The sequence below is a fragment of the Delphinus delphis genome, chromosome 4, assembly GCF_949987515.2.
Source record: "Delphinus delphis chromosome 4, mDelDel1.2, whole genome shotgun sequence".
Classification (NCBI taxonomy): Eukaryota; Metazoa; Chordata; class Mammalia; order Artiodactyla; family Delphinidae; genus Delphinus; species Delphinus delphis.
Genome location: NC_082686.1, coordinates 129690920 through 129716107, shown reverse-complemented (window position 1 = coordinate 129716107; position 25188 = coordinate 129690920). Strand labels below are relative to the sequence as shown.

Below are 25188 nucleotides of genomic sequence, written 5' to 3'. Positions count from 1 at the left end.
ATTCCTTTCTTAGAGAATATGTGACTAGACTGGCAAACAACATTTTCTTTATTGATTATCATTTTTATAAACGAGGGGATAAGTTTATGCATTTTTTTGCTTTTCACCCAAGGTGGTACTTGCCATCATGACATTGTAGGATTCGCTATGTGAAGGGGATTTTTTTTAAAAAATCCAGTCAAAAAGCTAGTATACGGTGGCACAGCCAGCTGACGTTCATTCTGATGATTGGGCATCTGCCTGGCTGGTTGGTGATCTTACCTTTATACTTTTGGGTAATTCATAATTCTTATCTTTAAACTTCTGTCCCTCTTCCTTAAAAGTTTGACTATACAATAAGACGTTTATACTCTCCAGCATTTGTTAAAAAACAAATTTTAAATTATCATATTTAAATATTATTAGTAATTTATATACTAAAATATCTATAAATTCAAATTATCTCTATATTTAAATTATCACATTTCATTGAAACCTTGTTTGTGGTAAGGTTCTGACATCTGTGGGAGATTCAGTTTGGTTTACCAAAAGAATTCTCTGGTATTGAAGATGATGTATACCGTATAAATATATCTATAAATATTAGATGCATATGTCAGTGAACACAGAATTGCTAAAAATAAACAGTACCTGAAGTAATTCCTCTATTTGCAAGAATGATGTATCAGAAATTAGTTTACTTTTGGGATTTTGATGTATTTATTCTTACAGGTATTTAAAAGAACCCCTCCTGGTGTTCGGAAAATAGTAATTGCTACCAACATTGCAGAGACTAGGTAAAAATTGTTTTAATTACCAACTACTGATGATTACATTAGTTTTGAGCCCCATAAATTAACAACATACTTTAATCTTTTTCTTCTACAAAATACTTAGTAATTTCTTAAAAGTAAAGCTATTTTAATTTAGTTACGGCAGTGAACATAGGTTTCGTGGGGTTTTTTTCAGCGTATACTAATGTTCTAGCCTCTTTAGAAATAGCCTATTAAGTGGTTGTTTTAACGCTTTCCTAAAGAAGCATGGGGACTGAGGTCAGTTTTTCTGGTTGGGAGTAGAATTGTTCGGTAGTTTGGTAATTAGTTATATACAGCATTTAAAATATATTGAATTCCCTTGGAGGTACTACTATACCAGTATGGTAGCTGGAACAGATTGTTCTGTGGAAACTGATATTAAATCATGGAACTGGAGGGCTCATAAAGTTAGGTACAAAAGTCCTCAGGCAAGTTGTGAAGTTTGGCTGTAGGCAAATAAGAATTTAGCACATGATCTGTAAGATTGGCTCTGTGTGCTGCCACTGAAGCTGCTGATGCTGCTTGTGATTTGGTGCTTGATCCCCCTTATGTTGGTAACTGGGAGGAGTGGTGAAAATCCAGAACTGCTAAAAATCAAATTGATTTAATAAAAAATGCTTTAAAATCCCTGTTTGTAGGCCTGTTATCGGTTAATGTATTCTTCATGTGTTTTTAACATTTTTTAAATATTTATTTTCTAAACAGCATTACCATAGATGATGTAGTTTATGTAATAGATGGAGGAAAAATAAAGGAGACACACTTTGACACACAGAACAACATCAGTACAATGTCTGCTGAGTGGGTTAGTAAAGCTAATGCTAAACAAAGGAAAGGTCGAGCTGGAAGGTAAGATGGGACCTTTGAATGAAGCCTTAAAAACAAAAAAATTTTGTGTAGCAAAATGTGTTGGTGGCATTTAAAAATATTTATTTAGGACAGTTACCTTTTATATTTTTTAAAACTAACTGCAGTACGTTTTTAAATGGGAAAGTTGTTTTAATCATAGTTGCTTTGGAAAAACTATCCTACCAAGTTTTCTATTTTATGGTATTTCTACCTCTCATTCCTCAGTCTGCTTAATTAAAATTAATATTCTTTATGTTATTAGCTATATTACTTATAATTGTGTTTCTTTTTAAAAAGCATATATTACTAATAATGATAGCTATTAATAATATTTGAATGTCAGATCATCTCATGGATACTTTATATACATTAACTTGCTTAATCCTTACCACAATGCTATGAAGTGTAGGTTATTATCTCTATTTTAAGGGTAAAGAAATTAAGGTACAAAGAAATTAAGTCATCTATCCAAAGTCACACAGTTTTGTAAGTAGCAGAGCCAGGATTTGAAGCCAGGCAGTCTGGCTTCACAGTCTGTGCTCCTCATGAGTATACTTCACAGCTGTGCTGGGTTTTCACTATCAGTTACCGATGAAAGCACAGGGAAAATACCTTTTCCCCACTGATGTGGTGATAACAGAAGAAATAGAAATATCTCTGTTTTAATGGTAGGAGAAAAGATTTGCCTTTAACACAAATAATTGCACTTATTATTTGTTGTAATGCATACTTCACAGTATTTTTACACTCTTACTCATATGAGTAGTAGAATCATGTCTGGAGTTTTAGAAGAGAGTTTTTATTTTGCCTCTTACACGTAGAATAAAAAGATTCCTATTAATCTTCAAATACTGCCTTAAGTAAAGAAAGGAGAGTTGAAAGAAAATTTTACAGACCATTTTATCAGTCCTTTAAGTTTGTACTATATCTTTAAAGCTCTGACTCACTTGCTATGATCTTTGCTGATTATCCCAGTATAACTTGACTTCCAGGTAGTTTATTAGATTATGCATTTGGTGCTGTTGAGCATAGTCACAGCTTAATTCACGAAGTGTACCTTCTAATCAGTTAACCAGGGCATACCTTGATTGGGGACCTAGCAGGATTAGAGTTTTCCCATGCAGACCTGTCATTACTGGATACTGATTCAAAAAGTATTCACTGTGGTGAATGGGTTTTGGCACACTTTTATAAATGAATAGTAAACACACTAGGCACACTAGGCCTTAGATTTGATCCATGAGAACAATTATGGAAATAGAGTAAATGAAGTATTACATTTTATCTAATTCTTCATCCCCACTATCCTGGTGAAGGTTAACTGTGGAATTACAGTGGGTTTTTTTCCTAATTGAAGTATAGTTGGTTTACAGTGGTGTGTTATTTTCTGGTGTACAGCAAACTGATTTCGGTTATACGTATATATGTATATATACACACACAGTGTTTAATTCAAATGGAAAATAGTCCCTTGTGGACTCTCTAGATATAAATTCCTTTAGCAAAGCTAATTAGATTGATAATTATGTTGGAGGCCAGAGCAAACTATATTAACTACGTGGTCCTAAGTGGAGACCCTCTTACTTTTAGTTTCTGCAGACATGTAATATACTAGATAATGGGTCTTTGTAGACTCATGACAGAAATAGGTGAGATTTTTAGAATTAATTTATTCCTATAGGAAAGGGTCTCCCCCTCCTTTAACAGCAAGCGCCTACAGAAATATTTTATTCTGCTTGAAGATGAATGAATTCATTAACCTCTTCATATCTGTCCTTAACATTGTACAAAGAATAGTATCATTAAGGTCACTAGGTGCAAACAATAACCATTTCTAACATCCCTCTGAGAACTCAATAAATAGCACATACCTAAAAGCTTTTAAAATAATATAGACAGGTTAACATAATACCGGGATTTGTTACATAAAATGCTCACAAGGCCCAAAGAGATTAACCTACGTATACTGCTGTTATTGTGAATAGAAGTCTGGAATCTGTAAGGTAGAAACAGGGAACCAAATTATTGGTAGGGGGAGGCAATCCTGTATCTTTTAGAACTAGGACTTAGGGTTAATGGATTTAAGCTTATTCAAAACAGGTGGGGAGAAGGAATATGTGATTAATAAAAATGAAATAATAAGTAAATTAGTTATGGTGTGACTTGAAAGAAATATTGACTACTTCCCCTGCCTAGTCTTTTCTCTGGAGTTCTAAAAAGTCACTGATAATACACCCCCCGCCCCTTTTTTTTTAAGAGTTCAACCTGGTCATTGCTATCATCTGTATAATGGTCTTAGAGCAAGCCTTCTAGATGACTATCAACTGCCAGAAATTTTGAGAACGCCTTTGGAAGAACTTTGTTTACAAATAAAGGTAAATTAGCTGGGAGAGTTAAGAAAGTAAATAGGGTTCTAGTTTTCAGCATCTTTTATAGAGGAAAGTAGTATACTAATCTGCCAGAAAGAATTTTTACCATGCATTTGTTTTTCTCTGTGTGTTAGTACGGTTGATCCTTGAACAGCGTGGGGATTAGGGTTGCCAAAAATCCACTTGCTGCCTTTTCTGCCTCAAAAACAAAGGAATTGATAAATGACTTACCCAAGGGTGGTTAGTTGAAACAGTTTGGGTAGAATCAGGACTCAAACCCTAGTTCTTTTGATTCTACATATTGTGACCTCTGATTGAACACAAACCTTTCCCCACGCTTAGTTAATTTAAAAATCTGTAAAATAAAAATGCAAGTACTATATTTATTGAAAAAAATCGGTGTGTAAGTGGACCCATGCAGTTCAAAAAAGGTCAACTGTAAATTATATTTTTTAAAGCTTTGATCAGTTATTGACTAAACAGTTTTAAATTACATACTGCTCTGGAGCCAGACTACCTGGGTTTGAATCCCACATCATCCTGTGGCAAGCTGGTTCTGTTATATTGGGCAAGTTATTTAAATTAACTTCATATAAAATTCTTAGAACAGTGCCTGGCACATAGTAAGTGTCCAGTAATTGTTAGCTACTGTTGTTATGTCTTAAGATCCCTCATTATAGACTACTTACCATTTTTTCAGCATTAATGTATTTTGATAAAATTAGCTGCCTTATTTTGTAGGTAATTGGTAATCAACTTGTTTGTTGAGATTTTAACCAGCTACTTTTCTCATTAATAGAGTTGGTGGGTGTTAGAAAGTAGTATGTTGGCCTTTAAACATGTTTTTATAGAATCACAAATATAATTTTTACTTATTCTGGTAAAATAACTAACTTGAAAATTGTGTATAGGTTTGATGCTTTATTTTGAGTCAGTGACACAGGCAGGATTAAACTGTTATGTCAATATATGATATATGTTTAATTATATTTGTCTCTCCCCAGATTTTAAGGCTAGGTGGAATTGCTTACTTTCTGAGTAGGCTAATGGATCCACCATCGAATGAAGCAGTGTTACTTTCCATAAAACACCTGATGGAACTGGTAAATTTGATTTTTAAAAAAATTCTAACTTAGAGTGTTAAAGTAAGTAATCCAGCTAATTATAAAATTTACTTTCATTGTGGCAAGGTAGGCCAATGAATGTGCAGTGCCAGATTGATTCACTTTTTGGCTATTCAGCTTGGAATATGAAATATAAATTAGAAAGTTATAAAATGATACCTTTGTGAGTTTTCTTATACTGGGCTCTTTCCACACAAGTTTTTTCATTATAGGCCTGATTTCAAATTACATAAAATTTTGAAATCTTTCAATTACTGGTCCTCTTCATTTGTATTCTAGAAATGAATTTGGTTGCTTTATTCTACTCTTTCTGATTACCATAATGTTTTTAGAGCTTTTGTCAAATCCAGGTAACTTAATAACAGTGTGAACATTTTATAAAGGCAGCTCTTCTATTTTTGAAGGAATACTAGCAGGTGGCTTTTCTCCAAAATATCCTATCCCCCTACCTATCATTTTATTCTTACAGCTTTTTCCCTTAGATTCTTTTATGAAGTCAGTGTTTTGAGGAACTAGTTTCAGTGTCTTAGTCAAGTGACCACTTAGTTGGTAGCCATCCCTTCATGAGACCATGTTGAGAAGCGGCACAGGACTGGAGAGAATTAGTGAGTGAGTTAATACCCAAAGTGGAGAGAAAGAATAGAGCTGTGCGTTCCAACACAGTAGCCACTAGCCACAGGTGACTGTTTAAATTTAAATTTTGAATTAAATTACAAATTCAGTATCTTGGTCACACTTGCACGTTTTAGATGTTCAGTAGGCACATATGGCTAGTGGCTACCACATAATCAGTACAGAAATAGACATTTCTGTCAATGCTGCAAGTTCTGTTGGTTAGTACTGGGCTAGAGGATGCTGAAGATGTATTTTACGTATTTCAATTTTATTTGTGCCCATCCATGTAGATAAATTTGAGAATTTGGTCCATGTAAAAATAAGCTCTTAATGTATTAAGTTGTTTAAATGAAAAGCATTGTAACTTATCTGACCATCTTTGTTGGAATTTGGATTAGATTTAGTGAGGTTACTGGTATTTTAGGGACCAGTGCGGTTTTACTCCTGACCTCTCTTCCCTCCAGACTTTTATCGAATAGAACAGCAGTAGAGGGCTACGGGGTGATCAGAGAATCAACGTATTATTTGTGGTAGAGACAGACAACCAGAGGGCGGCTGGAGTCTGAAGCCAGAGTGGGATGACTTCCTCTCCCAACTGAATTTAAGAACCAGTCTTTACTTAGCCATTTGTAGGCAACGAAATTGTGAAAAGGCTTGGAAAATCCTTGCCAACAGTAGGGTCTGAAGCCTACATTTTGAAAAAAAACTTATTGTGCAATACAGCATGCCCATCCAGGGTAAAAGAGTAAAACAAAAATGTCCAGCTTAATGGTTTATCACAAAGTGAGCACTCTTATTTTTATTCATGTCAAGAAGTTAAGAACATTTCCAGTATCCTAAAAACCAACTTCCTACCCTCGCCCAATTACTCTACTCTCAGGCTCAAAAATAACCTCTATCATGACTTTAATGGTAATCTCTTGCTTGTTTTTCTTGATGGTTTTACCATACCAGTATACATCTTTAAAGAGCTCAGTTTAACTTGGCCTTTCGCGAACTTTACATGAACTCACACAGGATGTGTTTTTTTTTTTTTTTTTGCAAGGGGGAATGGGGTTCTGTATTCTTTCACTGAAACATTGTGAGATTCATGTGCATTATTGCTTTCAGCTATAGTTCATTCATTTTCATTTCTTTACCATATTTTATTATATGACTACTGAAAGGCATTTTTGTTTTTTCCAATTTGAGGCAGTTACATATAGTGCTGGTATGACTGTTCTTCAATATTTATTGTTTCTTGGTGCACATGTTTAAGTATTTCTCATGGGTGTACACTTGAGTGAATTCACTGAGTCATAACGTATGTGTATGATTAACTTCGGTAGGTAATGCCCAACCATTTCCCAAAGTTGTCAAACTACTTACACTCCTACCAGTGTCAGTGGTAGGTGAGCATTCTCAGCTCTATAGCATCACCAACCTGTAGTCTTTTATTCTAAGCATGTTGATAGGTATGTAGTAGTTTTGTGGCTTTAGTTTGCATTACCATGACTGCTGTTGAATTTGTAGGCAGCTTTTTATGCTTATTGCCCATTTGGATAGTCTCATTTATAAATTATTGATGCCTGTTTTTCTATTACATTGTAGGAGGTCATTATATATTCTTTGTGTACTCTTGATCTGAGCCTTTTGTCAGCTGTATATTGCACATGTCTGTATTTTTACCTTTTCACTTTCTAACAGTGGTTTGATAAACTGAAATTCCTAATTTTAATGTGGTCAAATGTATCAGTCTTTTTCTTTATTGTTACTGCTTTTTGTCCTTTAGTAAGTTTTTCTCTACCCTGGAGTCATGACGATATATTGTTTTAACTTTGTTTTCTTTTTCACACTTAGCTATATAATCCATCTGCAATGGATTTGTGTGTGTGTGTGTGTGTGTGTGTGTGTAGGTGAGGTAGGAATCAAAGTATTTAGATATGTAGAGCAGTTGACCGAAACCATTTATAGAAAAGTTCATCCTTTTCCTCTTTGTTCTGCAGCCATAGTCATAGATCAGGTGTCTATGGATTTATTTGTCTGTTTGTAGGCTCTCCTTTATTCTATTGGTGTATATTTCTATCTTGAGCTGGTGTCACACTGCCTTAATTATAATATTGAGTCTTACCAAACAAGAACATGATCTGTCCCATTGATTTAGTTATTTAATCTCTCGGTGTTTCAGCGTTTTCTGTGTATTATAGAACTTTTTAAAAGATTTATATCTGGTTTGTAGTATTTCTGGATTATATTCAGACTTCAGAATTTTTCATTTTCTTGTGAGTCTGATATACAGAAATCAAATTGGTTTTGAATGTTGACCTTGCATTCATCAATGCTATGAAACCCACTTACTCTGATAACTATATGTAGATTTTTGAGTACACAGTCACATCTATAAATAATTGCAATTTTATTTATTCCTTTCCAGCTGTCATCCAGGATCCTTAGTACAATGTTGAGCAGAAGTGTTATGATAGTGTGCACTCTTATGTTCTTATTCTCAAAGGAAAACCTGTCAAAAATTGGTTGAGCATGTTTTTTGAAGATTTTTGGTGGAAACTATCAAATTAAGGAAGTTTCTATTCTTAATTTACTAAGAGATTTTTATCATGCATGGATAATGGATTTTATCAAATACCTTTTCTGCCTCTAATGAGATTATATTATGCTGTTTTTTTATGTTAAATTTGTAATATATTGAATTACATTGATTTTTCAATTGTTGAACCAACTTTCATTCCAGAAACAAACCTATCTTGCTGGGATTCAGTATGCCATTATTTTATTTTGAGTTTCTCATGTGTAAGATTATTTAGTTTCCCTTTTTCCAGATGTCCCTTGTCAAGTTGGTACCAGGATTATGCTAGGTTCAGAAAACAAGTGGAGAGGTTTTGTTTTGTTTTTTTCCTATTCACTGAAAGAGTTTTTATAAGATTGAGGTTATTTCCTCCATAAATGTTTAGTAGAGATCTTTGTCTAATGAGACATTTGAGTTATTTTTGTTCTGTTTTTTAATTTAAATTTTTACATTTTTATACAGTTTTTAAAGGTTACACTCCATTTACAGTTATTACAAAATATTGGCTATATTCCCCATGTTGTACAATACATCCTCGTAGTCTGTTCTACACCCAATAGTTTGTACCTCCCACTCTCCCACCCCATAACAAACTAGTGGTTGGTTGCCAGTGTGGGGGGGTGGGCAATTGAGTTATATTTTTTATTATTTTTGTTGTTGTTCAAATCTTGTTATTTTGAATGTGTACTAGACATTGTATTTACAGAGGTCTTTGTAGATAAAAACTTGGAGCTTGGGGTGATGGTAATTTCTTCCAGAGAGGATTTATGTTGCTTCTTCTGGGAAAAGATGCCCCAATGTTGGGTTCACTTCCTTGGACTTCTGTCCCTCCCCTAATCCTGGACTTGTGATTTTTGTAATTCTTTTGTAACTCCTCAGTCTTCAAGCAGCTTTTCCATCTGTGCTCAGTAGGATGATTGGATCAAATTACCTAGGTAATCAGAGTAGAAGTCACCCCGTTGTGGGGGGTTCTAGATAAATATTTTATCTCTTGCTCTCCTGTCTCATGTCTCCTAAAGTACTAGAATCTAGGGGCTATGCATTCTATATTCCAAATATGTAATAGTGTCTCATTTTTTGTTTTATTTCTCCTACAACTCTTGTACTTTACTGGGTGATTTTATTTGAAGACTTACTGGTGTGTTATTTCTCTCATTTCTCTTCCACCATTTATAGTAAAGCCAAGTTGCTTCTGTTTAAGTAAGTTTCTAACCTTTGCTAACCTCAAAACTTATGTTGCAAACTTATGTTTTGATGAAGAGAACTAAAGCTGAACAATATTAGGGCATTTGGACTTAAGAGTGGCCTATTATATTTTTCTTAAGCAAACTAAAATGTGGTGCTTACAATGTGTTTTAAACATAAACTCTTACTTTACAGAACGCTTTGGATAAACAAGAAGAATTGACATCTCTTGGAGTCCACTTAGCACGATTACCAGTTGAGCCACACATTGGAAAAATGATTCTTTTTGGAGCTCTGTTCTGTTGCCTCGACCCGGTGCTCACCATTGCTGCTAGTCTTAGCTTCAGAGATCCCTTTGTGATTCCACTGGTAAGAAAGATACAAGTAAAAGCCCAGGTATTTTTAGATACACAGGGTAGTTGTTTTCTTAGATAGATTTTTCATTGGCTTTTTATTAGAATGCCATTCTCTGTTATATACCATCAGAGCAATTTAAGTTGCCTTCATCTGTTTTAAGGGAAAAGAAAAGGTCGCAGATGCAAGAAGAAAGGAATTGGCAAAGGATACTAAAAGTGATCACCTGACAGTTGTGAATGCATTTGAGGTAAAAGGAATATCTTTAAATTTTAAAAATCTGTATTATAGTTATCAGGAATAAACTGCTAAGTGAGAATGCCTAAAATTAGGTGAACATTTGGAAAAAAATTGTACATCATTTTTCAATTTTGTGATAGCTCATTACATTTACCCTTTTGGAAAAAAGTCTATATTTGTGTTTTGATAACAATAGAACAAGTGAACAATTTATTTTAAAATTTTATTTGCTATTATTCTTTTGTATCTTTGTCTTACTGACATTTATGACAGAAGGTCCCTTTTTGTTCATTAATAAACTATGCATGTATTCAGATTTAACATTTTTGATAGAGCATGATAGTCATGTACACTATTCAGGATAAAGAGACTTCTTCTCTTATAGACAAGCTTATCCGAGGATAAACATTTATCATCCATCTTTGCAACATTTAAATGTAATTTGGTGTATAGAGGCAGCATCTTTTTACTGTAGTTCTAGTCTCAGTTTTGTACTACCTATTATGGGAAAGTTTATCCTTTTGAGCTCATTCAGTATTTTCTTTTTTCCCGTCTTCCCTCCTTCTCTAGCTTAAAGCAAAGTAAAACAATATATTTTTGAAGTTGAAAATATATAATAGCATTGAAATTTGTTCAACAGAGTGCTCATTTTGATTAATACAATCATGTACAGAATGATGCTATTTTATGTAAAATGCACAGTATGTTACTATATAACTTGCTCTTTTTTGTGTAAAGAAAGGTCTGCAAATTCAGTTTTGGTTATGTCTTAACAACTAGGATCATGGGGAGTTTATGTTTTTTTAGTTTGTTAATTTGGAAATTCTTTGAATTTTTTACAAGAAAATGAAATATCAGTAGAAAGTAAAATTATTACCAAAATAAAGACAAACTGGTAAGCAGTCTTTGCTTTGGGGAACAATATCAATACTTTTCTTCATAGGGCTGGGAAGCAGCTAGACAACGTGGTTTCAGATATGAAAAAGACTATTGCTGGGAATATTTTCTGTCTTCAAACACACTGCAGGTAATGGTGAATGTTTTGAAGTGCTTCTCATATGTTAGGTTAGGGACTTATATGTATTTTGTGTAGTCAAATCTATAGCAAAAAGTTAGTTTTTGCTTAACTTTTGTGTGAGTGTGTCTTATGAAGTTGAATCATTATACAGAATCATAAAAGGAATCTTTATTAAATCAACTGCAACAAAACAAAAAAGGTATATGGCATAATAAACAAAAAACTAATGGCTAAGAAAAAAAATGAGCCCAAAGTTCAGCAGGAAAACACAGAGAGGCTCGATTACTGTTCCTGCACCATTTTGATGATTCATCCTGAAAATTTTCACTAATACTCCTAAAATCTGTTTTAAAATCTCAGAGCGAGTATCTTTTCTTTAACTTTTGGGTAGGTATTTTTATCTTCAACTGACTTAGTGTAGTGAGAAAACACTGGACAGGAGGCACTTGTGAAATAGAAGAAAGTGAACAATTAACAGGGCAGATGCACATCAGACTTCAGACTCTGCACTGAACTGGAGAAGTGATCTCAAGCCAGTGGGAGTAGAAATATCCTCACCTTCCCCCATTACATGTACACTCCATCTTTGTGGCATAGATTTAACAAATCTACGGGAGTAAAAGAATCCAGAATCTAGAATATTTAATCAAAAGTGCCCAAACATTAACAGAATGAAAAGAAGGGTAATAACTCTGAAAGATACTACAGCCAATGGAAAAAAAGGTAATAGGTGTCTCTACATAGAAAAATTAAGAGTAATTGAATATGTATTTAGAGATATATTGTAAGAACATTTCCCTTAAGTGGAAAAAATGAAGTACAGTATGAAAAAAGATGGTTGAATCCAACCAAGTGTTTTTTGAAAATATTATATCCAGTCAAGATACTAATTCAAGTATAAAGAAAAATGACAGGCATTCAAGAAAGCACTTGAAATACTGCACCCATGAGTTGATCTTGAAATATTTACTGACAATGAAATGCTGCCTATTAAGAAGTGAATCAGAAAGAATTCAGGAATGGAGAGTACATGCTAAGTCAGCTGGTGGTAGATACTGAAATTAAATATGGAAAAATGCAAAACAGTATTGGGAATTATGGATACAGAATAAAGGTTATTATCCTGAACAATATAAAATAATGGTGATAGAAACCAGGAGATGACCTAGAGAGTCAGTTATAAGAGAATGTAGGTGGGGAAACTAAAGTCACATAATTCATAAAAGGGATATATACTTAAATGTGACAATTTTATGTCTCATAATCTCTTACTTTAAGCTCGCAAGGATCCTTTATTAAATATCTCTTATGATTATAAGAATGTAAGATTCATCTAGTTCAGTTTCATTTCTTTTTAACTTCCTTAAATTGAACTAAAATTAATTTGAATGCTTTTGTAAAAACAGCTTCTAAATTTACGTTATCCCGTTATTAGGATAGCATTTTTGTCTAATTCTTCTGTCCGTATAAATGCATAGTAAGTGTCTGCAATATTTACTTAGTTAATGATATTTCTGACAGTATTGAGATTAGGGTAGTCTTCTTTTGTACTTTGCTATACTACTTGAATGCTTTTTATAATGAGTCACGTATCATTTTTACCCAAAGAGTGATTTTTCTTATAAATAAACACAGGAAACGGGCCTTAAGCTTTTGTGCCAGGATGTAACAGTAGTTAATTTTCAGTAGTACATATATGGATGTTGGTTATTTTCCCTATGCTTTCCTGTTTTGTTTTGTTTTCAAAATATGGGGTAGAGAGCAATTTTGAAAATTATGAGCCTTTTTGTAAACTGAAGTGATCCTTAAACATCGGTTGTTATTCCCTACAGCAGGCAAGCCTTAAGATTGGACAATAAATATTTTTGGCTTACAATCCATATGGTTTCTGTTGCAACTGCTCACCTCTGCCATTATAATGCAAAAGCAACCAAAGATAGTGTGTTGATGAATGGGTGTTGTTTTGTTCCAGTAAAACTTTATTGACAAAAACAGGTTTTTATAAATTTTGTAGTTTACCAACCCCTGCTCCAAAACATCACATTTTTGCAAAAGTGTTTCATAAAGCAGGGAAAGCTCAAAGCTAAATTTATTTATGAGTACATGCTTTATAACCCCTATCAATTTGTGTGAAAGGTATTCTAGTTCTGTTTGTTACCATTGCTCCCTAGATGCTGCATAACATGAAAGGGCAGTTTGCTGAGCATCTTCTTGGAGCTGGATTTGTAAGCAGTAGAAATCCTAAAGATCCAAAATCTAATATAAATTCAGGTAAAGCAGAAAGTACAGTGTAAATAACTTGCTGCTGTTGTCAGTTGTATCCATATTTTACTTTTTTTTCTCTACCTTCCCACCCCCAATAGATAATGAGAAGATAATTAAAGCTGTCATCTGTGCTGGTTTATATCCCAAAGTTGCTAAAATCCGACTAAATTTGGGTAAAAAAAGAAAAATGTAAGCATTGAAGATTATTATGAATTATTTGTAGTTCTCTCAAACTTTCGAAATCCTCTACTGCAACAGGGCTTATATTGTACATTTGTTCTTACTCATAATAGGGCCATATTCTTGTTACTTTTGGTCATTGAAGAGAAGGCAAACTGTTTACCATGGGCATCACTTTCCCTCATAGCACATCCCTGGAGTCTGCTGCTTCATCACCCATTTTTCACAAAGAATGTTAGTGAAATATGATATCAATGTAAATATGAGAACAGTAAGCCAGCTATACCTTGTTTAGAGTAAATTTTGTTTCAGGATATTTTTTTCCTCTTTTTTTTTTTTTGTGGTACGCGGGCCTCTCACCGCTGCGGCCCCTCTCGCCGCAGAGCACAGGCTCTGGACGTGCAGGCTCAGTGGCCATGGCTCACGGGCGCAGCTGCTCGGGCCCAGCTGCTCCGCGGCATGTGGGATCTTCCCGGACCGGGGCATGAACCTGTGTCCCCTGCATCAGCAGGCGGACTCTCAACCACTGCACCACCAGGGAAGCCCTTTTCCTCTCTTTTAAAACAAGTAATTTTCTACTTGAGATCTTTGAATAAAATTGTGGTGATTTTACTATTTTGAGAAATAAAGTATAACTTTAAATGTATGTACAAATAGAGTCAGCCTTAGTTGTAATTGGAGACAACAAATAAGGCATATTTTTGCCCAGTAAAAGAATTCATTCCAGTGAGGAAAAAAGAGAAACTGAAAGTCACAAATGGCTAGTGGTATGTGAATTGGTGCCATGCTTTTGGAAGACAGTTTAGATTAGAATTATGTATCAGCAGTCATTAAAATAGTCACTGGCCCCGTGGATTCATAAGTGAATATTTGAATTTAATATTTTCTAAGGAAGTAATTCCAAATGTTTTTTGACAGGTATATTATAAACAACATAGATGTCTAGTAGCAGTGGGGAAATTATGGTTTTGTAAGACCATATTATATGGCATTTCTGTTAGGCGTATAAAACGTCACTGTTTATTGACATAAAATATTTGAACTGATGTTAGATGAAAAAGTTGGATGTTCTGTAAACATGAAAAAATATAGACCTCAAAGATAGCCTAGAGTGCAGCAGTGCAGTGGTTCTCAACCTGGGTGATTTTGCCTCCCTGGGGACATTTGATAATGTCTGCAGACATCTGTGGTTGTTATAAGTGGAGGAGTATGTACTACTAGCATCTAGTACATAGAGGTCAGGGATGCTATTAGGCATTCCATAATGCACAAGACAGTCCCCCACAACAGAAAATTCAATATGTCAAGAATGCTGATGTTGAGAAACCCTATTCTCACCTGGAAGATTATGGGTAACATGAATTTTAATCACTGTAGTTGGAGTATCCACATTTTAAGTGATCTGAGTACTTTTTTGACATCAGTACTTTGTCAAATTCTTCTTCATATCTATCCCTTAACTTACAGGTAGCTTAACAGAGAGACTCCTTGAAATACAAACATTTTATATATCCCTCTGCCATCCTGGGAAGGCTTTATGAAAGAAAGGTAGTTTCTTTGGGTTTATGCTTTGTTTTGGTCTAGTCAGCACATTTTGGCATACTGGCTAAGAGTTTAAGTTTTTGTTGGAGCACATCTGTGCCTGTTTGTTCACATGTTGTTTGTGCCTGCTTTCCACCTGCACTAGCAGAGTTGAGTAGTTGTGACAGAAGGTCCGCAAAGCATAAAATATTTTCTCTCTGGTCCTGTATAGAAAAAGTTTGCCAAACCCTGCTGTTCTGGTGATGTAGGGTTGCAGGATGGCATTGGTTAAATTGACTGTGCGGTGAGGAAAAGCAGTTGCTCATTTTATTCTGAATAATGGCTCATGACTGTGATTCAGATTTTGGTAGACATATTATGGATTCCTAGAACCATGAAAAAGATGCTCTTAAAAACAAAGAGGAAGGATTAATGGATTATCAGCTTTATTCTGTAATTACCACTGACTATATAAACTATCAGACATCTCCCTGTTGAATAATATTAATTAAAGACTCCTACAAATTGAGGTGAAATTTTTGTGACTATCAAAGGAAGGACCCGTAAAAATGGAGAGATTGAACTAGAGCTGTGTACATTTATTCCAAGTATTCCTGTTTTGAAGGGTGGGGGGAGTTCAGTGAATGTGAGACCATTTAAAACATATTTTAGCATAGGTTTTTAAAAACCAGTTTTAGCTAACTCCCTTTTAAACAAAATTCTTCATTTTAAATTTTAGATCATTTCACAGTTATTCTGTAAATTGATGGTAAATTATCAGTAGCATGATTTACAGTAAAATGTACAGACTATTCTCTTGGTCTGATTCACTTAGAATTATATCAGGTATTTCACTTTTTGTACTTTACTGGTATAGTATATATACTAACATAATTAGGGAATATTTTGTCATCTTTCTAATATGTTGAGTAATTATACCTATAAGAAAAGGATTTGTTGTATGATTTAGAGTACTCTTATTTAGCCAATTATTTTTCTATGTCTTATTAAAACAAAAATTTGGAAATTTATATTGCAAAAATAAATTGAACTCATCTGTGGAGTTTCTTTTGATTCTGGGATTAGTTTGGAATCCTCCGGAGTTTTGTTTTGTTTTTAAACTACATTTTAACTTTTTTTAAGGGTGAAAGTTTACACAAAAACTGATGGACTAGTTGCTATTCATCCCAAATCCGTTAATGTGGAGCAAACAGAGTTTCACTACAACTGGCTTATCTATCACCTGAAGATGAGAACAAGTAGTGTAAGTGAATACATAAAGTAACCATGGGTCTGAATAACAGTCTTGTTGTATTTTTAAAATTGTATAGTTTTCATAATTATAAACAAAATTTATTCTTTAAAAAATTTTTTTTTATGACATGACTTATACCTTCTTAAAGCAGATAACCTATACTTTTAATGTGCAGATCTGTCATGATGTATCTTTGTATTTTAATTAATTGGGATGTTATTTGATTTGCATAATTTTCTTTCAGAGCCTGCTTTCAAGACATACTGGCATCTTATGGTATATAAGAGTTTACACTTTTCAGAGAATTTTGTTGGCCTGTCAATATACAAGTATTGGTCAGAATATTAAGTGGGAATTCTGTTAATATATAAATAAAAAGAACTTCAGCTATATTAGTGTTTTGGTTTTATCACTTAGGCAATATTTTGTTTACAGAACAGTGCTATTGATTGAATTGAAACAAAAATATAAAACTCCTTTGTTCTCTGAAGTAAGAATGGCTTGTTTAAATGGTATTTCTTCAAATTTAGTCTCTGTAATTACACGAAAAGGATAATACCTGTTTTAGAAGGAAAGCACTAATAGATTGATACTAGTGATATTATTGAGTTAATGTGACAATAATTCTTTCAGACTCCTTAATGTATTTATTTGCCTTAATTCTCATTATAGATATACTTGTATGACTGCACAGAAGTTTCTCCATACTGTCTCTTGTTCTTTGGAGGTGATATTTCCATTCAGAAGGATAATGATCAAGAGACTATTGCTGTAGATGAATGGATTATCTTTCAGTCTCCAGCAAGAATTGCCCATCTTGTTAAGGTGACTGACTTTACATGATTGTCTTTGATTCTGCATACAAGTTAGTATGTGGTCTTGTGGTTTTGTTCTTCCAAGTGTTATACATGTTACGTTAAATATTTCTTGCTTTATTTCAACAGAGGAAATTGTGCTGAGAAATTGATTCATAGTTTTTCTGAATTGTTTTTTGAGATAGTTACAGACCAACCATTCTAAATGGCTCAATGTGATAAAAGTTTGAATTTTTTTACTTAAGTTGGCTACTCATAACCACACTTTAGTTAGTTGCTCATTAGATATTTCAGTCTTTTTGTATAATAGCTTATTAAATTTCTTGTACCAGCTGAAGTCACTTTTATTTATTACATTGTTTGATAGTACATCTGCCTTTGTTGAACATGTATAATTTTTCCAACTTCAGGAATTAAGAAAGGAACTAGATATCCTTCTGCAAGAGAAGATTGAAAGTCCCCATCCTGTAGACTGGAAGGACACTAAATCCAGAGACTGTGCAGTACTCTCAGCTATTATAGACTTGCTCAAAACACAGGAAAAAGCAACTCCCAGGAACTTGCCACCACGATTTCAGGATGGATATTACAGCTGATGGCTTTTCTGTGGTGCCCTGAAAAGCCAGTTTGATAGCCATTTTCCATCATGGTTTAACTTTTGAGTAGATGTCAAACCCCAGGACATGAATAATTTTCATGTGTAAGGTAGAAACCTTCAGTAGGTAGTAAATAAAGACTTAATGTGCATGAGTTAACAGTGTCATCTGTAGCTATTATAAATATACCATAAAAAAGTTACTCTGTAGTGGTCATGTCCACATTTTGAGAGTATTCCTCATATATTTTGAATGTTGTACCACTTGAGAAATTCCTTTGTTCTGTTATGAAAGATTAATCTCTCTGCCCATAATGACTGAGTATAGAATCAGTAAAAATAGAATGGTTAGCCAAAAAGCAGTATCAGATAAGAATTTGAACACATCCACATTTCTTCTAATGAAACTTCTATCAGAAGTAAATTAATTTGTTGTAATGAAGCCCAGTATTTAATAAAATGTACAGTGTGTAAATCTCGGCTAGCTTTTTGGGTTGCTTTCTGCATCTCCACCTATCCCTTGGTTTATCTGATGGTTTTTTATCTTAGAATATATTTGTACCACTTTTACATCACCCTGTGCAGTGTAATGTAGCAATTGAGAGCATGGGTCTAGAGCCTATCTAAGTTCAAATTTTAGCTCCATCACTTACCACGTATCTTAGGCAAATTACTTGGCTTCTCTCTGTTTCCTTTTCCTTATCTGTAAAATACAGGTAACAATTATGAGGATTAAATATGTTTTCATATGTAAAGTGCGTAGACTAGTGTCTGGCATGTATTGTGTACTTATAGTTATTATTTGAAACATTTTTTTAAACAATCCATTATGTTAGACTTTTCTTCCCCATGCTCTGAGTGCTATTTTACCCTCTCAGCCAGTGGAAGCTAGTGTGACATGTACTGTATGTTTTCAGCCCTGTCAGATTTTGACAAATACTGTTAGTTGCTATCCAACAACCATTTTGTCCCTCCCTTCCTGGTTGCTTGTTCATGTGTCCCCTCCTCTGTGCAGCCTTGTTCCCAGGGATGTTGGACCCTCTTCCCAAGGGTGAATTGGATTGTTCTAAGCCAATCATGCATGGTCTTTTTCTCCTTATAAGTAACTGATGAGGCATGAATATGTGAGCCTGTCCTGGCTAATGGAAGCTGAGAAGAGATCTGCAAGGGGGCATCTGAGAAGATTTTCCTCACTAATAGACTTAAAGAAGGAAATTCTGTGTTCCTCCTTTGAACATTGTTTTGTCTGACTCTGGCACTTGGAGCTGCTGCAGCCCTCTTAGGATCACAAGGTTGGCTCAGCGGGCAGGTGGAAATCACCAGAGTCCTTGATAATGCTAGTGAGCTGTTGAATTATCCAGACTTTGCAACTGCCCTGCACATGGACTTATTCTGATGTAATAAACCCTTCTTTGTTCTAGCCACTTTCAGTAGGATCTTTTGTATAACTTGGCAGAAGGGTATTAACGGAAACACATACTATCCGTTGTTGAGTGCTGTTTGCTGAGGCTTCTATCACTTATTTTGCGATCTAACAGTCTGACCCTATGTCTGAGAAAAGTTGTAGTACTGGAAATATTGGGAAAAAATAGACATAGGAAGAACATCCTGCTACACCCTAAAAACTACAGATTGTATTGTGCCTTCCAAAGAAGCCAAAGGAAAGGAGTATCATATGATGACTGGGATTGATTGATAATTCTATGGTGATCTTAACAGCACTGGTTCAGGTACTGCTTCCATTTCTGGGAATGTATGTCAACCTATCATTGCCTTCTAGGGTTTTGAATGTATTTGTGTGTTCTAAGTCCATTCTCTTGGCTAGTATCCCAAAAGTGATCTGCCTCTCACTGAATTCTTATACTGGGTCATTTTGTGGCATATTAGTTTTGCCCCTAAACTGAAGGTGATAATTAGGTCCTATTCTGTAAGAACGTTTGTTTTTATGTTTGGGCTTTTTTTTTTTTTTGGCTTGCTTTTACTATCCAGTTTAAATTCAGTCAGTTGGCCAAAACGGTCTTGGCAGAAAGCATTTTAAAAATCTGTAAAAACAGATTACTAGTTAATTGGCTGCATGTTCATAGACAAATATTTAATCTCCATAAATGGGGAAAATGTTCCTGCAGAACTGTTTAACAGATGAGCTATTCAGAGAGATCAGAGGAGTTATTATCACCTCCAATTTATGTCTTCTCTATAGCCAGTCAAGATGGAAATTTTGCCTGAAGGTGCTATTTATGTTTTTCTTTTGTTTACAGAATAGGGTGTTACTTAGTGAAAAATGTATTCCAGGTCTCAGAACTATCTGCTATTTGGTAGTTTTAAAGAATAAGATACTAAATTACGAAGAAAACTATTTGCCTCACCATTCTGAGTGATACCAAGGATAACTCTTAAAAAAAATGACCCTGAAAGAGAAACTTACAGAAAAACAAACCAAGAAATAAACCACTGGATAATCTTTACGAAGTGTCTTCGAAAAGTGAGTCCATGCGACACCTTCCTAATTCATTAACTTGGGCAAAAGCTCTAGATACATTTATACCAATATTGCAAGTGATTTTCACGTCTTCATTTTCAAAACAAGGTCCACCCTACAAGTTAGAAATCATAGAAGAGCTGTAGGAAGAATTTATTTTCATACTCTGTTACCCAAAGTAAATGGTAATTTTCCTTCCCCTCTTTTAGCTCCGAGTCTGTGTATATTTTTAAGTAACTGTGATCATGTAGTGTAATATATTTATAATACGCTAATTGTTTTTACATGGCATTTTTATTCTGATTTTTAAAGTACATATTCATTATAGAGTATCTGGAAGTGCAACATATAAAAAAAATGTTACCGCTGTTACAAACTCTTTTTTAATAAGGTTTAAGATATTATTTTATATATAATAAAGTTACCCAAGTATAATTCTGTGAATTTTGTCAAATGTATAAAGTCATGTAATTGCTATCACCACAATCTTGATATAGAACATTCCTGTCACCTAAGAATCTCCCTTTTTCCCCTTACAGTCAATCCCCTGCTCCCACTGGCAACCATTTGGTCACTAGTTTTGCCTTTTCTAGAATTTCAAATAAATGGAACCATATGTAGTCTTTTGTGTCCAGCTTGTTTCACTTAACATAATGCTTTCGAGATATTTATGTTGCTGTGTATATCAGAAGTTAGTTCATTTTTTATTTAGTATTGCATTGTATGGTTGTACCATAGCTTGTTTATTTACCTGTTGATGGACTTCTTAGTTATTTTCAGTGTTTTTGCTATTATAAATAAAGCTGCTATGAATATGTGTATACAGGTCTATGTGTAGATAGATGTTTTCATTTCTCTTGGGTAAATACCTATGATTAGGATTGTTGTGTCATATAAGAAATTGCCAACCTGACTTACAGAGTGGGTATACCATGTTTTATACACCCACCCTCCATATAGTATGGTTCCAGGTGTTACAAGTTCTCACCAGTACTTGGGTATTTTTAGTTATTTGTTGTTTTGTTTAATTTTTGCCTTTAACGGATGTGGAGTCTCATAGTTTGTTGTGGTTTTGTTTTTTATTTCTATTGAATATAATAATCATTGATGAGCATATTTCATGTGCTTACTTGCCATTTTCCTTGGTTGTCTTATATACTTATATGTGTGTTTTGATTTCCCACCTCATATGTTAAGTAATTGGGGCTTTAGGGATATATCTGATTAAAAAGAAAAAGGATTATTCTTTATGAATTTTAGAGCTGCAGAAAATTTTAAGTTCATTGACCTTTAAAATGGCAAAATGTGCCACTCTTCAATTGGCTAGTACAATGGCAAGAGTTAAGCCACCGTTACCAAGTGCCAGAAGAGAAAAGCACCAGTTTTAGGGGTCCATGATGTCAGGAGGTTGCACATCCACCATGAGATGATGAATAGGGCATAATACAAAACATTTCTGGTGTGGGTAAAGGCATGGGAGCGAAGGAAGACGGCTGATGTGGAAGCACTGCAGAGCCAACCTTTAAGACTGCTCAGAGTTTTGGTAGTTTGTGGTTTTCAGTGAATTGGCCCATTTTATCTAAGTTGTTAAATTTATGTCGAGTTGCTTGAATATCCTCTTAACCCTTTTATATCTCTGGAATCTGTAACAGTATGTGCTCTTTCATTCTTGACATGGACAGTCTCTTTTTTGGTCAGTCTTGCTAAAAGGTGTATCAATTGTGTTCGTCTTCTCAAAGAACTAGGCTCTTTGTTTCATTGATTTTCTCTGTATTTAAGTGTTTTAGTGCCATAAATTCCTAAGAACTGCTTTAGCTGCCAACTACATGTTTTGATGTATTCTCATAGCATTCAGTGAGTGTGTTTTTTATTTCTTTATATATTTACCTCTTTGATCCACAAATTGAGCGAGCTGTTTAATTTCCAAGTGTTTGAAGATTTTCCTGTGGTGGTTCTGTTGTTAATTTCTAGTTTGATTCTTTTATGCTGGTTGGAAAACATACTTCGTATGATTTGTTCCTTTAAATTTGTCAGTTTATGACCCAGAATGTGATCTGTCTTGGTGAATATTACATACCTACATGGAAAGGAAGTATAATCTGTTGTTGGGTGGAGTGTTCGCTAAATAAATGTTGGGTCCCATTCCTTGATGGTGTTCTGTTCTGTACCTTTAACCACTATATTATGGATTTGTCTGTTTTTTCCCTTCAGTTCTGTTTTTGCTTCGCGTATTTTGAAGCTTTATTTATTTGGTACATACACATTTAGGGTTGTTATGTCTTCCTCACAGATTGACCCTTTTTTTGTGATGTAGTATTCTTTGTTCCTGGCAATCTTCTTTGCTCTGAAGTCCACTTTATCTGTTCTAGTATAGCCCCTCCAGCTTTCTTTTGATTGGCATTTGCTTGATATTATTTTTCGATTCATTTACTCTACACTTACCTATATAATTACATTTTAAATGTGTTTCCAAACATATAGTTAGGTCACTTTTAAAAACTATTCTGGGGTTTCCCTGGTGGTGCAGTGGTTAAGAATCCCCCCGCCAATGCAGGAGACACAGGTTCGAGCCCTGGTCCAAATATCCCACATGCTGCGGAGCAACTAAGCCCGTGCATCACAGCTACTGAGCCTGCGCTCTAGAGCCTGTGAACCACAACTACTGAGCCCGCATGGCACAACTACTGAAGCCTGCGTGCTTGTTTATCAGTATATCTCTTTAAGTTTTGGGCATTTTTTGCTTGCTCTATGGATTACAGTATACATGTATAGCTTATCATAGTGAACAAGTAGCAACATTTTGCCACTTCAAGTAAAATATATGTAAGACACCACCATTGAAGCCTGTGCGCCTAGAGCCCGTGCTCCACAAGAGAAGGCACTGCAGTGAGAAGCCCACTCACCGCAACTAGAGAAAGCCCCCGTGTAGCAGTTAAGACCCAGTGCAGCCAAAAATAATACAATAAATTTATTTTTTAAAAAAAGACACCACCATTTAGTTTTCCCAAATAATTCCTTTACATACGTTGAGAACCAACCATATCAGACAATGTAATACAGCTTTCAGCCAACTAACATTTTAAAACCTTAAGGATAGTCTATTATATTTACCCAAATGTTTACCTGTTCAGTTGTTCCTTCTTTTTTCCTGATGTTTCAAGTTTACTTCTGCCACTTCCTTTGTTAGAGGAACTTCTTAATTACTGGACTGTATTTTTTTAGAGCAGTTTTAGGTTTACAGGAAAACTGAGCAGAAGGTACAGAATTCCCGTATCACCTTTACTCTCTCCTAGTTTCCCCTATTGTTAACATCTTGGTACGCTTGTTCAAGGGATGACCCAATATTAATACATTATTAACTAAAATCCATAGTTTTAGTTAGCTTAACATTAGCTTAGTTTAGTTAGCTTAACATTAGCTTCTTTGTGTTGTATATTTTGATCAATGTATTGATATAATGACAGGTATGCACCATAACTTAACCATTCAGAATACTTTCACTGCCCTGAAAAAAAGTCCTCTGTGCTCCACCTATTCCTCCTTTCCTCTCCTTGAACCCCTGGCAACCACTGATCTTTTTACTGTCTCCATAGTTTTGCCATTTCCATGTTATGTAGTTGGAGTCATACAGCGTATAGCCTTTTTACATTGGCAACTTTTTCTTAGTAATACGCATTTAAGACCACTTCATGTTTTTTCATGGATAGCTCATTTCGCTTATTGCTGGTTAATATTCGATTGTCTGGATGTATCACAGTTTATCCATTCATCTATTGAAGGTTATCTTGGTTGCTTCCAACTTTGGCCATGATGAATAAACCTGATATAAAAACTTGTGTGTAGACTTTTGTGTGGACATAGTTTTAAACTCATTTAGGTAAATATCAAGGAGTGTGATTGCTATGTCACATGGTGTTTAGTTTTCTAAGAAACTGCCAAACTCTTCCCAGTGGTTTTTGCATTCCCAACAGCAGTCAGTGCAAATTCCTCTTGCTCTGTGTCCTCACCAGTATTTGGTGTTGTCAGGGTTTTGGATTTCATAGTCATTCTAATAGGTGTGTAGTGGTATCTCATTTTAATTTTTCAGTTCCCTAATGATGTTTCATCTTGAGCATATTCTCATATGCTTATTTTCCATCTGTGTATCTTTGGTGAGTTTTCTAGATTTTTGCCCATTTTTAATTGGGTGTTTTGTTGTCTAATTATTGAGTTTTAAGAGTTCTTTGTATATTTTGAATGCCAATCCTTTATCAGGTATATTTTGCAAGATTTCCTCCAACTCTGTGGATTGTCTTTTCATTCTCCTGTCTTTTAATGAAATTCAGCTTCTCAGTTTTTTCTTTCACTGATCATGTCTTTGGTGTTATATTTAAAAAGTCATCTCCAAACCCAAGACTACCTAGATCTTCTCCTGTATTCTAGGAGTTTTATAGTTTTGCATCTTAAATTTAGGTCAGAGTTTCTATATAAATGGATATTTCTTAATTTTTGTTATTGAGTTGCAACTTAATCATGTTGTAATCAGAGACCTCACTCTATATAACTTCAATCCTTTAAAATTTGTTGAAACTTGTTTTATGACCCAGGAAGTAGTCAGAAATAAATATTCTCCGTGTGCTTGAAAAGAATGTATATGCTGAAATTGCAGCGTGTCCTATATAAGCCTATTATGTTATTCTTGTCCAAAGCTTCTACATCTTCATTGATTTTTTATTTTTCCTATCAAATGAGAGAGGTGTGTTAAAGTCTCATTCTGTGACTTTTGATTTAATTCTTATATTTCTGCTCATTTTTGTCTTATTATTGAGACCATATTGTTGGAAGAATATATATTTAGAATTGTTGTATCTTCCTGGTTAAATGAAACTTTCATCATTATGTAGGCTCTATCCCTAGTCATCCCCTTTATCTTACAGACTTGTTTTATCTAATATTGACATAGCTACAGGTAGTGAATGTTGTGATAT

The 25188-nt window shown here is 34.5% G+C and overlaps 2 protein-coding genes across 2 annotated transcripts in view; one reads left to right on the top strand and one right to left on the bottom strand.

Moving 5' to 3' along the window:
- The window catches only part of DHX36 (DEAH-box helicase 36), a 56508-nt gene extending 38167 nt beyond the window's left edge, over nucleotides 1–18341 (top strand). Inside the window, exons 14-25 of the mRNA XM_060011452.1 lie at nucleotides 712–776; nucleotides 1500–1643; nucleotides 3901–4018; nucleotides 5017–5115; nucleotides 9695–9868; nucleotides 10017–10103; nucleotides 11037–11120; nucleotides 13283–13382; nucleotides 13475–13565; nucleotides 16221–16341; nucleotides 17005–17157; nucleotides 17558–18341. Of these exons, the coding sequence (XP_059867435.1) occupies nucleotides 712–776; nucleotides 1500–1643; nucleotides 3901–4018; nucleotides 5017–5115; nucleotides 9695–9868; nucleotides 10017–10103; nucleotides 11037–11120; nucleotides 13283–13382; nucleotides 13475–13565; nucleotides 16221–16341; nucleotides 17005–17157; nucleotides 17558–17743 (1422 nt within the window). The 3' untranslated portion in view covers nucleotides 17744–18341. The remainder of the gene's footprint in view (nucleotides 1–711; nucleotides 777–1499; nucleotides 1644–3900; nucleotides 4019–5016; nucleotides 5116–9694; nucleotides 9869–10016; nucleotides 10104–11036; nucleotides 11121–13282; nucleotides 13383–13474; nucleotides 13566–16220; nucleotides 16342–17004; nucleotides 17158–17557) is intronic.
- A 30-nt stretch (nucleotides 18342–18371) lies between these two features.
- Nucleotides 18372–25188, bottom strand: part of ARHGEF26 (Rho guanine nucleotide exchange factor 26) — a 168789-nt gene continuing 161972 nt past the window's right edge. Inside the window, exon 15 of the mRNA XM_060011455.1 lies at nucleotides 18372–18445. Within this exon, the coding sequence (XP_059867438.1) occupies nucleotides 18372–18445 (74 nt within the window). The remainder of the gene's footprint in view (nucleotides 18446–25188) is intronic.